Source organism: Heliangelus exortis, chromosome Z (assembly GCF_036169615.1).
Source record: "Heliangelus exortis chromosome Z, bHelExo1.hap1, whole genome shotgun sequence".
Lineage (NCBI taxonomy): Eukaryota > Metazoa > Chordata > Aves > Apodiformes > Trochilidae > Heliangelus > Heliangelus exortis.
The window spans coordinates 49,998,118-50,010,722 of NC_092454.1; the positions used below are offsets into that span (position 1 = coordinate 49,998,118).

General features: G+C 43.7%; 1 protein-coding gene across 3 annotated transcripts in view; it reads left to right on the top strand.

Annotated features, from left to right (window-relative positions):
- The first annotated feature begins 744 nt into the window (after positions 1-744).
- PDE8B (phosphodiesterase 8B) overlaps positions 745-12,605 on the top strand; it is a 66,635-nt gene continuing 54,774 nt past the window's right edge. The window contains exon 1 of one of the 3 annotated variants that reach the window (XM_071731967.1): positions 745-819. In XM_071731967.1, the coding sequence (XP_071588068.1) occupies positions 799-819 (21 nt within the window). In that variant the 5' untranslated portion in view covers positions 745-798. Of the gene's footprint in view, positions 820-6,810; positions 7,251-12,605 lie in introns of those variants that run through there. The other 2 variants (XM_071731965.1, XM_071731964.1) reach the window with 2 other exon arrangements.

A 12,605-nucleotide genomic window follows, 5' to 3' on the forward strand; every position in this document is an offset into this window, starting at 1 on the left:
CCATTAATGAAGTCCCAGGAAACAGGATATATTGCTTTAAATACTCCAAATAGAAAAACCAGCAACGAGATGTTCTTAGCACATGAAAGACAGAGCAACAAAGGGAGAGAGTCACGTCTAACTGAACCCAAAGATGACATTTGCGGGGCAATGCATTCCCCCTGTCTGGTACTTGTTGCAGTCTAGAGGATCTAGAGGTGAAAACCAGCTGTTTGAAAATATGTCTCTGGTCTCACTTCTGAAAGATGAGATATGCTCCAGATCAGGATCATGTTGCCCTCTCTCAGCCCGAGGCTGTTTGCATCACCTCTCCTAGACTGCGACTCTGGATTTATTCCTAGAATCCCGAAAAGCACCAGCAGAGGAGTTAAGAGCTCCATGGGTGAATTTACCTCTCTTGGCGGATGTAAGGGTTTGCCTTTCTCCCCGGCTGTGTGACTATCAGCACACTGAACCAAGCCAGGCTGAGAGCACTTAGCTCACCTTGCTTGCCCCGAGCGCTTTCCGCCGTGACTGAATGTCCCGCGATCAGGGCAGAAAATAATCTGGACGGGCCAAAGGCAGGGGGAGAGCCCGGGCGCGGCTGGGACAACCCAGGGAAGCCAGTTAGCGCTCCATCCCATCTGGAGCCCCGTCAGCGAAACTCTTTTCCCTGGAGCGGCTCCAGCCCGGCGGGGCCGGGCCCGGGGCGGGGGGGGGCGGGGGAGTTCCGGGAGGTCGGGCCGGCACCGGTGTCCCGCCCCGCTCACCTAGGCAGCCGCGACGGAGCTCCCGTCCCACTCTGCCTCTCCTCGGAGGATGAACGGACCGGGAAGGAAGGTAAGGAGCCGGACGGGTCAGGGAGCAGCGGGGCGATGCTGAGGGACTTTCCGTCAGGTCTGGGGCGCCCAGAGCCTGGGCACAGCGGCGTCGGGTGCTGACACATTCCGGGTGATTTTCCCCTCCAGGCGGCACCCCGAGGGTCGGTGAGGATGTGTCCGGCCCCTGGTGCTGCCAAAACCTCTTCCTGACCCGGCTCAGCACGGCTTGGTTGGCCGGAGGCTGTGCTGAGCTGTGCCCGCTGGGCAGAGCTTAAGGATTCAGCACCCTCCGAGAGGGATTCACTGTGCAGATATTCCAGTATTCTCACAGAAGAATGAATCAAGGCAGAAGAGTTGTGTTGTTAAAGTAATAACAAGCAATGAACAAACTTCTTGTAAGGGTATGACCGCTGAAACGTTGCTGAGGGACTTTTCAGTGCTGGAGGAACTGCAGTTGCTTTCCTTTACTTTGAGAGCTGTGAAGTGTTTGATTCCATCCTACTCAAAGCCAAACCAAAGCGTTTGGTGGAAGTGGAAATCTAAGCCTTTTCATTGTGTTGTAATCACTGTTGTCCTAGAAAATTTGTCTATAACTAGAAGTATTTGGCCACTGTTCTGTCAAAAGTTGATCTCTTCAAGAGGAGTAATGCTCATACATAATGCTTCAGCTGATGACTGAAGCTTGTAGTTACTCTGTATTTCTATACACTGATCTTCAAACCAGAGTGTTAAAGGGTCCCTGCGTGTCTTAGGAATGTGCTGATACGAGGGACAATACCAAGCTGCCGAATTCTCGGGGGAAAATGCCTTCAGGTGTCTGTCCCCTGGAGGAAATTTGCATCCTTGGGGCAGCTCATCACTTCTCAGAAGCGAGAAGCAAAGTCCCGGGACTGTATCTTCTCCTGTCCCTAGGGAGAGGAAAACAGCTGCAGGCAGGGGAGGGCAGGAACTGCAGCTCTTCCTTGCTTCCACACAACCGCCCCTCCATGCACACTCAGCACCATTTGTGGCAGCATGGACAGAGAGCAGAAAGGGGACCAGGCTCAGTCCTCTTTTCAGCTCTGTTCACTTGAGTGAGCTTCCAAACAGCCTTCTTTGCAGCCCAATTTCCCCAACTGCAAAGCCAATCAAAACCTGATCATGACAGAAGACCAAAGTCAGGTTTATTATGTGAAGTTTATGTTGCACCGGGGAAGGTTCAGATTGGTCTTTTCCAGCCTTAATAATTCTCTGATTAGCAAGCAATCCCTGCAAATTAATTCCATCTGAGCAATACCTACCTGTGGGTGTCATACTGTAGGATATTGCTGCTGGGAGATTGTTATTTGTAATACCCACAGAATTTAGCATGCAAACACAGTGTAACAAACCCATGGTAAATTAAAACAGTTTTGTTGAAATTATTTTTCAGAATTATGAAATGAAAGGAGTTTTGAACAGGGAAAAAATAGAACTTGATTTTTATTTTTTTGGTTCAGTTGGAGAAAGTCCGTTGCTTTCAGTGAAGTTACTCTTGATTACATTGTTAAAAGTGTCTTCAGATTCATGGGCTGCAGAATGCATTTGACTCTTCCTCAGGCGAAAGAAATAACCTTCAACTTTAGTATTTAATATCTTTATTTTTTCCAAGTGCCATCATTTCTTGTTTTGTTCATGACTAAAAGGACTAGGTTAGCACTTGATAATATATTGCATATTATCAAATTATTACAGATACAGGCTTTTTTAACAGGGAGGCATTCTAGTCTACCTGACATGATATGTTTTTTTGCTGTATGTATATTAAGTTAAAAACACAGCATGCAATCCAGATGATTTAAATTATTTTTAGGTATTTACTTTAATCTGGGCATGCAGCATGTTAGGCTCTACTGTTGTTTAGAAATCTGTTGAACCAATATGAATGCACTGGGAAACTGTTGACCCTCCTAAGAGCCTAGTAAGTTTTGGGGTTTTTTTCTTTAGTACAAGCTTATTTATACATTCTTAAAATGGTTTTACAGTAAATGAACCATGAATAGAGGTAACTGTCTTCAGTAGCAGGTTGTCAAATACCAGATTTTTAAGTCTCTGTAAAATGCAACCTCTGAAGTAATATATTCTTACTGCAATGAACTGGGATTTACAGATGTTACTTCCAATAATGCCAGCATAAAGTTACCTATTTACTTGTAGCATAGTCTTAATATTGAGGTCACAGTGAAGGCTATGACAGGCTTTGGAAGGGATATAAAGTTTGGAGGAGTATATTTTCCTCATTGTGGGGGGATTTGCAGGTGTAAACACCACAGAGAATTTTTATCCACTGCCTTTTACTGGGAAAAAAAAAAAAAAAAAAAAAAAAAAAAGACATGGAGACATGTCAGGGTTCCACTGACTGCTTCCAGAATAACTCTTACGTTTAAATTGATTGTGCTGAAATTAGTCATGTGTAAGAAATTGGTTTCCTGGGGGCACAAAACTTGTACAGCAGCAACTCAAACTAGTGACAGCTCTTTGGTAGTGGAAAAACTGGTGCACATACCTTTCAATGGTCAGATGCACTGGCTAAATTCTGGTGCCATACTAAATATCCATTTCTGAGGGCAGAGTCTGCTTCAGTACATTAACTGTCCCTCCTCTAAGTCCATGGTTGAATTGGTATGTCAGGGCACAGTGGATCAAGATGACTGCAGGAGCATGACTTAAGCATGCCATAAGAGGTGGTGCAAGTATGCATGCATGTGTTTTAGATATTCCCTCTTCTCCTCTGCCACAGAAATCCATGCTTGTCTTCTAACAGGCAGGAAGAGCACCAATGTTAATAAAAATATTCCTTAACTTTGCATTTCTTCACTTCTTGCTTCAGCAGCAGTCATCCCTCCCTGCTGCACACACTCACTCTTCCCCACTCCATCCTCTGCTCCTGCTTGTCCCTTCTGAGTACATCTCTCTGAGGAGAGGAAGTGACTGCTCATCCTGGAGAAGAGCCCAAGGGGAACTCATCAATCTACAAAAATAGTTGAAGAGAGGGTGCAAAGAGGACAGAACCAGGCTCTTTCCAGTGTTTCCCAGTGACAGGTCCAGAGGCAATGGGCACAAACTGAAACATGGGGGGTTCTTCCTGAATATTAGGCAGGAACTGTGAAGGTCACTGAGCACGGGAATGGGTTGCCCACAGGGGTGATGGACTCTCCATCCTTGGAGATACTAAAAAAACCCTCCTGAGCAACCAGCTGTGGGTGGCCCTTCTTGAGCAGGGGAGGTGGGCCAGATGTCTCTTCCAATCTCAACCCTCCTATTATTCTGTGATTCTGCTGTCAGCAAAGCCTTAAGCTACTCTCCCCACATTTCTGTTGCTTTTCAGCAGACCACTTAGTTCCACCTCCTCCAGCCTTCACTCCTCTCAAACACTCCAGCCCTTTGCACAGGCAGGCTCATGTTCTCCACTGGTGATCCTTTCCTGTTACCTCAAAATCAACAGTCAAGGAATGCTTCTTGCTGAGAGCTGCATTTAGCAAAGGTTCTCCAGAGCTGGAACTTGTTATTCCTACAACTTATTCTGTGACATCAACTTAAATGTTATACCTAAGCAAGGGAAATCCACATGAGAATAGGCATATGCCTGTGATACTGTCTGAAATCAATACCAATGTCTGAAATCAATACCAACAGGGCAAAAAGCTGGGTACTGGGATGTTAAGGAAACCTAGGCATTGACTGACTAATGAAATAACTTATCACTGATACCAACTCAGAAAAATGGGCTGTGTGTGTGAATAGCAAGTAACACAGTTTATAGTGTCATATGACATTTTCACCAAGCTCTGTCTGCAAAGTCAAAATCAAAATACATTTTACACTCATATCCTGTGTTAAAATTCTAGATGCTGTTGATACTTGTGCTGGGTATTGTTCTACAAAGTCTCAAAGGAGGCAGTCAACCACTCTTAGAGGTCTTTTGAGGCAACAGCATTTACACTTATGTATGGGTTCTGGATGGAATTTCTGAGCTTCTGGCTCTGCTGCAGATCTCAGGTGTGGTCTGGGGCAGGAAACTCAAATCTCTAATTTTAGCTCCCCAAAGAGTACAGAAATTAGGAGGGACTTCAAAATATTTCAAGGAATAAATGCAACTTCTTTTTCTTTTGTTATGAAATGCTGTTTTAGGACACATTCATCTGCAGGTAAATTCATTATGATCTGGGAGACTGGAAATTCTCATCCAGAACTGGATATGCTTGAGAGATGGAACATACTCTGCTTCATTTTACTCATGCTGAGCCTGTCCTTGTGGTTCTTAAAGACAGCCACCAGCAGAGCAGTGTGGAGGCATGTAAGCTTATGCAGGATATGAGCCACAGCTTGGTTTGTGAACATTGACAACAAGTGGGGAGAAAAGATTACCTAGAGAAATTTGATTACTGGGGCCAACGGACACTCCCTCTAGTAACTGGAAATTTATAATCTCTCAAACAAATTAGTGATCTCAGCCCAGTTCTTGCAGGATGAGTGAATGTTAATATTGCCATAACTACAGTGACCCTGGGATCACAACTTTGTGCTGATCAGATCAGCAGAGAAAGAGACGAAAGGCTCCAATCTCAAAACTGAGGTGTTTTACTTGTGAACCCATCACTTCTGCACAAACTGGTCTCTAATCCATGAAAGCACATCAGCAGTATTAGGAGCAAAAATAACAGCTACAGAGCACTTTGTCATAATCCTTGTGGCAACTGTGCTTCACATTACTAGTATTTTTACATCACTCGCTAAAAACTAGACAGAGAAACAGCAGTCAGACTCCAAGGTAAAAAAATGTGTATGTGCAAGTGTTCATTGGTAATTTGGAGTCAGATAAATACTTTATTAGACAGGTAACACACACTGCTTGGATGACATTACCTGTTGTTGAAGGATTTATCACGTGTCATTGAAAACAGAATGCTTTAAACAAAAATCTTGCAAAGACTTGAAAACCACATTTAGCTTTACACCTCATAGGAAGTTTAACTGAGGTCAATGAAACTATTCACTGTGGAACGCTAGGAAGGTGCATAAATCTCAGCAGAGTTAAACATTTTACCTGATTATCTCCCCAAGGACTGGAAACAAGGATTAGCAACTCAGACACACGGGCTAAAGTAGCGGCTTGGTTTTTTTTTGAATACTGTCCTAATTGAGAAACACCATTAAAACTTGTGGAATAATTCTGGCCTTTTTTTTAAAGTTGCAGTGGGTAATTTGTGGGTTCATATTCCTCCCTGCAGTCCCCTGAACAACTGAGATTTGCTCACACAAGGAACAAGGTTGCTCATGATGAGGAAGAGAAGGTGTGCTTTCCCTGTCAAAATAAGTGGGTTTAATTGTTTGATTGGTTTTGGTTTGTTTCAAAAAAAAAAAAAAAAACAAACGAAAGAAAGAAAGAAAGAAAGAAAGAAAGAAAGAAAGAAAGAAAGAAAGAAAGAAAGAAAGAAAGAAAGAAAGAAAGAAAGAAAGAAAGAAAGAAAGAAAGAAAGAAAGAAAGAAAGAAAGAAAGAAAGAAAGAAAGAAAGAAAGAAAGAAAGAAAGAAAGAAAGAAAGAAAGAAAGAAAGAAAGAAAGAAAGAAAGAAAAGAGAAGAAAGAAAAGAAAGAGAAGAAAGAGAAGGAAAGAGAGAAAGAGAGAAGGAAAGAGAGAAAGAGAGAAAGAAAGAAAAAAAAAAGGTATTTGGGGTGGACTGTCATGTTTTATGAAAAAAAGGCCTGGAAATAGACCCTTTGACAGGGTCAGAAGGGGGCTACGCTACCCATGTCGCTGCTGCTATTGCTGCTTCTTCTCTTTCCCCTCTTCCTCCTCTTCCTCCTCCTCGACTGAAGGACCCGGTGGCCACCGGCGCTTCGTAAGGCGCTGACGAGGTGGGGAAGGGGCTTCTACGGGTCTGGCATCCCCGGAGGCGGCGCGGGGAGATAGGCGGGGGTGCTGGGGAGGTGCCGCATGGGCGGGAGCGGCCAGGGCAGCGCCTCTGGCGGGGGCGGTGCCGGTGCCGGTGCCGGTACCGGTGCCGCCGCGGGGAGCGCAGCGCAGGGGCGGCGGCCCCTCATCCCGGGCGGGCAGCAGTTGGGAGCGAAGCGGTCCGTCCCGACAGCGGTGCAGCGGGGCGGGGAAGTGAAGGGAAGGGATGGGCTGCGCCCCCAGCATCCACGTCTCGCAGAGCGGCGTGATTTACTGCCGGGACTCGGATGAGTCCAATTCCCCCCACCAGACGACCACCATCTCGCAGGGCACCTCCACCCTGCACGGCCTCTTCATCAAGACAGACGCGGCCGACTCCATCCCCTCCGTCCTCTCCTACCAGGGCCGGCAGACGCCGCCGCCCTCCTCCTTCCCGCGCCACAAGGACTGCAGGGAGCCCGGAGCCTCCGGCCGGACCAGGGCGTCCCGCTGCTGCGGCGTCGGGGCGGAGACCCAGACCAGCAACGCCGGCGTCCAGGTACACGGCGGCTGCTCCCCGGTGGGGCTAGCGCGGGTCCCCGCCGCCCGCGGCGGAGGCAGGACGAAGCCCGAGCGGGTCCCCGCCTCCGCCGGGGAGGGAGATGATGCTACGGCGGGCGGGAGGCAGCTGCCGGAGCCGTTGCTCTGGTGCCCACTGACACCACAGCTGAAGCGGCCGGGCCGAGCCGGGTCGGGCTGGCACTCCTGCGGAGGGGCTGCGCCGGGGTACGGCTCTCCGGGACCTCCCCACCGGGAGGAGCTGAGGCCGCTGGGTCCCTCGGGCTCCCTCGACCCCTCGCCCGCAGCCCTGGGGTGGCCCCAGGGTGCTCCCGGGCTCCTGAAGTTGCAACGAGGGGGGAAGGGGTTTGTTTCCAGGTTTGTAGCTGATGGCAAGGAGCAGGCGAATGGGAGGGATGTTAATATGCCGGAATAAAGTCGTTGTCTGATTAATTCTCAACAGCCAAAAGAAAATAACCTGTAGGTGCTGTTGGGTTTTCTTTATCCCTTCTTCTCCGCGTCCGTCCGTACCCAGTCGTGCTCCCCTCCCCGTATCTGGTTAAAATGAACTGTTGCTGCTCGGCGTGGATGCCCAGCTCAGAAAGGAACCGCTCGGATTCGCACAGAAATGCGCCCCTCTGCTGTGGGGCTGGGGGTCACCGCGGGAGGGTCTGGCAGGGGCTGTGTCTGTGGGGTCATCGCGCTCCAAATCTGAAGCCCCTTTAATGGCTACGGCCGGCACCCCTGCGACCCGCTGATCATCCTCTTCTCTGGAGTTTTGCAGTTAAAAGAGATGATTGCTCTGGATTTATTTACTTATTCTCAGTATCAGAGTAGGTTTTTTCATTCATTTCCCTGATAGTTTTCTAACAATTAAATTTTGCTTCCTTCCCTGTTCCAGAGCTTATTACCAAAGTGAATGGTGTCATCCTAGCTTCACTTTTCTTTACTTTTCTGCTGCACTAATAAGGCAGGATATCTTGTCATAAAGTAATTCTATGGGCTGAAATAGATCCTTGCATTTTGTTAGAATACATTTAAGGAATTAAAAGGCTATATAATCTTATGTTATTTCTTTTTTTGTTGTTGTTTTAATTATATCTAGGAAAAACTCAAGTGAGAGGGTTCACAGAAAAAAAAAACCCAACCACTAGTACAACCCATAGTCAGTTTGCCCAAATGCTGAGAAACTTACAGAATTTTCTGCAGTTGCCTTGACTGTTTTACTCATTCAGAAGCAAAACCTGCATAAGCAGTGATAGGGACAAAGTCTGAGCAGGACTGGAATAAAAAACCCACTTATATTTATTTATTTGGGATATTATTTTTTTTTTACTTTTCAGAGTGGAATACTTAAGATGAAATATGGTTTTGTTGATGTTGGGGGGAGTGAAATAGAAATTCTTGCACAATTCTTTAAGATGAGATTTGAAGAAAAGTGGTTTTTTAAGTGTTGATGGCCTTTTCTGTTCTTATGAATCATTTATTATTTGCTATTATATCTTATGAACACATTTGCCAACTTTGTGGTTATTGAAAGTGAAGGCATTTCAGACATTTTGGAACTTTATAATTGGCACAGTAATATTATTTGGGATAGTTTCGTTACTTTTAAGTATTTTTGAGTCCCAAATGAAAGGGGAATCATGGGTGTTCAGTCATGTAGTGGAAATGTTTCCAGTCACAAACAAATCAAGATCTGTAGAATATTTTATATAATTTTTAAACTGAGTTAGAACCTCCATTCTTTCTGCTACTCCTGGCACATTTTCTTACAGATTAGTATCATAGTGGAGTATTTGTCTGACCAAAGCATGGCTGGAATATTACCACAGCTACTATAGAGGTAAAATAGTACTTCATACCTGACAGACTATGGGTATTGGAAAAGTGTGAGATAATTGTTCTCCAGTAGTATATGATAGTAATACTTATTTCCACAGAAGTTCAAAAATAAATTTTAAAAAATCAAGTATTTCAGTAAAGAAAAAAGTATCCAGTAATTCCACATGCTTTTAATTGCTGTAGTGCTTGTTTGCAGGTATTATCTGTGTTGAAATCTCATCTAGCTGTATTTGGGGGACAACACAGAGACATAGGTTAAGTGGCTGTTTGCACTGTTATTCACTAACACAATATTCTTGATGGGTAGAATAAGTTGTAATATTCAACCCTCTTAGTACATCTTTTTTTTATCTTGATTTCTGTTCTAAACTGCTCTTTAGTTGTTTACGTGGCTATGTATATCATTATTTACATTTGAGTGCATCTTTATATAATGCTATAAAATTCCATGCCATAACTGGCATTAAAAGAAATCAACCTGTAATTATTTCAACCTGATGCAGTTCAAATAAAAAAAAAAATCAAACCAGAAATGATCCCATGTGGCTCAAAATATACTTAGATAAACATTACTTTTTAAGGCCATCTAATCTGTATTCATTGGAGCAAGGTCAGTGCTATAAAGACAATATTTTTGTTTTCTATTCTTCTCCTCACTAAAAAGTTTCAAATTGTTTAGAGCATTTGAATGTGTTGGTCACACTCTGCTCACACTGACTGATCATTCAGCAGTACCAGCATGTAGCCATTTGTGGCTCTCAAAAGCTTGGTAAAAATATCTACAGGTTACCTGAAAAAGATTTTAAGTGATCACATACTGATCACTTACTGTAAGATGTGTCTGCACCCTTACTTGGAATAAGACCCAGAGTTTCTGGTGCCAGCAGTTTGCTGTGTCACTAAGCTACTTGGGCAGAAACCCCTGGGTGAAAACCAGACATTCTTTGCAATGTTCCCTGCTTAATAAAACCAAATAGTATAATGACAGCAAAAGGTATTGATCCTTCAAACACTACATCAGTTTTATATGAAGAAATAAGGCATTTTGGTTACATCAGTGAAGCATAACACTGAGCATGGGTGTATAATGGCTGTTTGACCCACTGGTCAATTATCCCTGGTTCTGAGGTCCAACAGTACCAGCTGTTTAGCAAGAAAAAAAAAGCTCCTTGAACACTTCCTTGGGGATTTGAAAACATGATACAAGTTTACCCATGTTTACAAATACCTCCTTTAAATGCATATCTTGCAAATACACAAGAAAAATACATGCATGGATGTGCTTTCCTTGAACTTCTTGATACTTGAACATTAGCCAAACAAAGTCTAAAGGAATAAACAAGTTTAAAGGCTCTTTTTGCTAATATACAGTCTAGTGGGAAAAAAGCCCACAACCCTCTGTAGTCTTCTATTGATTACTTTATCCTGTTTTTCTTCTTGAAATTAAAAGAACAGCAGGTGTAATGGTTTGGCTCTTCGTATGATGTGTTCTCTGTGTAAGAGAAAAACTGTTTATGAACATCTCTTGAAAGTAAGTCACATTAGGAACTGTAGCAGAATAATTATTAGAAGCAAAGCTCAGAAATAAGAAAAAAACACAATGGGACAGTATCTCACCAGTGCTGATCTGTGTTAAGTTCCAAGGTGGAAGCACTGATGAGGAAAATGCGCACCCCAATATGTCAAGCTCCTAGCCTTTGCAATTTTTCTTAAAATGTGGGGTACTCATGAAAAGGATGCAGCTGCCAAATAAAAACACAGAGCACTATGGGAACATTGAGAAATCCAGACACTGAGAGAGTCGTCTCAGGTCCATGAGTCTTGAAGAAATGCAACCCTAGACACTGTTTTGATTTCAGATACAATTCTCTTTAAAACAGTATCATGTGTAACAGAAGTCACTGAACTTCTTGTTTTGTTCGAAGTGTACTACTGTTTAACTGGCTGCTAGTATTCTCTGTAGAAGGTGGAACACACCAGATGTAGGGTAAACTTGGACAGCAAACCTCCTAACTCCATAACTTGGTGTGACAAAAATCTTTTCAAAAATGCAACAAGACACCTAAGAAATCAAAGTCCTCTTGTACACAGTATGGGGCTGAAAAGCTGACAGAGTAAAATTTAGGCAGGCCACAAAGTGTTTAACTTTTTTATAGTGCAGAACTTTTTAATTTAGGCCAGTTGTTCTCTGAGAGGTGCTGGCCTTAATAACTAAATTGCTAGTAGAGAAATACTATCCTTAGTCTAAGCCCATACTTCAAAAATGAATGCTCTAAAAGAATTTTGAAAAGATTTGCTGCTCTGTATCTGACCTTTCCATTCCTTCTTCAAAGGGTGCAGCTAAACTTCAGCAAGCAGTGTGGTTGTGCTCTTCAGCAAGGCTAGACAGGAGAAGTGTTACAGAATGGATAAAACATTTTTTTCAAAGAATATTAAACCACTTGGCAAAGAAAACAAGGCAGCCTCGTAGATTGAACTTAATTGGTATTGATTCACACAACATTTTGGACTTCCAAAAAGTGTTCTGGGTGATAGATGGTTTTTTTTTCCCCCTTAGTTTGCATAGGAAAAGAGAAGTGTTGGAAACTTGTAAGAGAAAACTGAGTTTCAACCAGTTTGCAATTGCAAGTCAACAGGTGTCTCAGAACCCCTGAGACCCTCTGTGACCTCCAGTAATAAGTTATTTTGGAATAGAATCATAGAATGGTTTGGTTGGAAAGGACCATAAAGATCACCCAGTTCTAGCCTCCCAGCCTTGTGCCTGGACATGTCCCACTAGACCAGGCTGCTCATAGCCCCATCCAGCCTGGTCCTGATCACTTCCAGGGAGGAAGTGTTTGCATTCAATGCATTCGTGGGTAAGCGTGTCAGATTAATACGTCCATAGCTGGGGACATTCGTAAACCTCAGTTCTAAATGCAAAAAAGAAACAAAACTGGGGATTCTATTTTTTGGGGGGGGATAGGAGTGGGGGGCGGTGGGGGGTGTTTTGTTTTGGGATTTTTTATGTTAGAATCTTCACAGTACAAAGCATACATGATACTTGTGTGATTATTTTGTTCTCATCTTGAATTATCTGTGTACTCCCCCAAATGAGCTGTTGCTTGAAAATTTGAGTCCAGGAGAGTAAGATCTGGTGAAATTTTAAGTAGTGTTGTGAAGAGGAACCAGAGGCAGGAAAAAACCCATACTTCAGGTTAAATTTTCCTCTTGCATCACCTGCACTGCTTGCAGATCTCAGGGTACTTTACTTTCCATGTAGATCATTCCCTTCATGTATTTCATGTTCACTTCTATTTTTTTGAAGATTCTGGTCTGTCTCAGTAACATTATCAGAGGAGTTCAAAGCAAAAAATGCATGGTGTATGTGAAATCCATGAAAATTATCTTCAATGTACAAGGAACTTTTCTAAAATTGCCTTCAGGAAAGGCTATATGTACCTTCATGTTTGCTAAAAAATAATATGTGAGGTGTTTTCTGATGTAGCAGAGTTTAAGTCTTTTGGGGGAA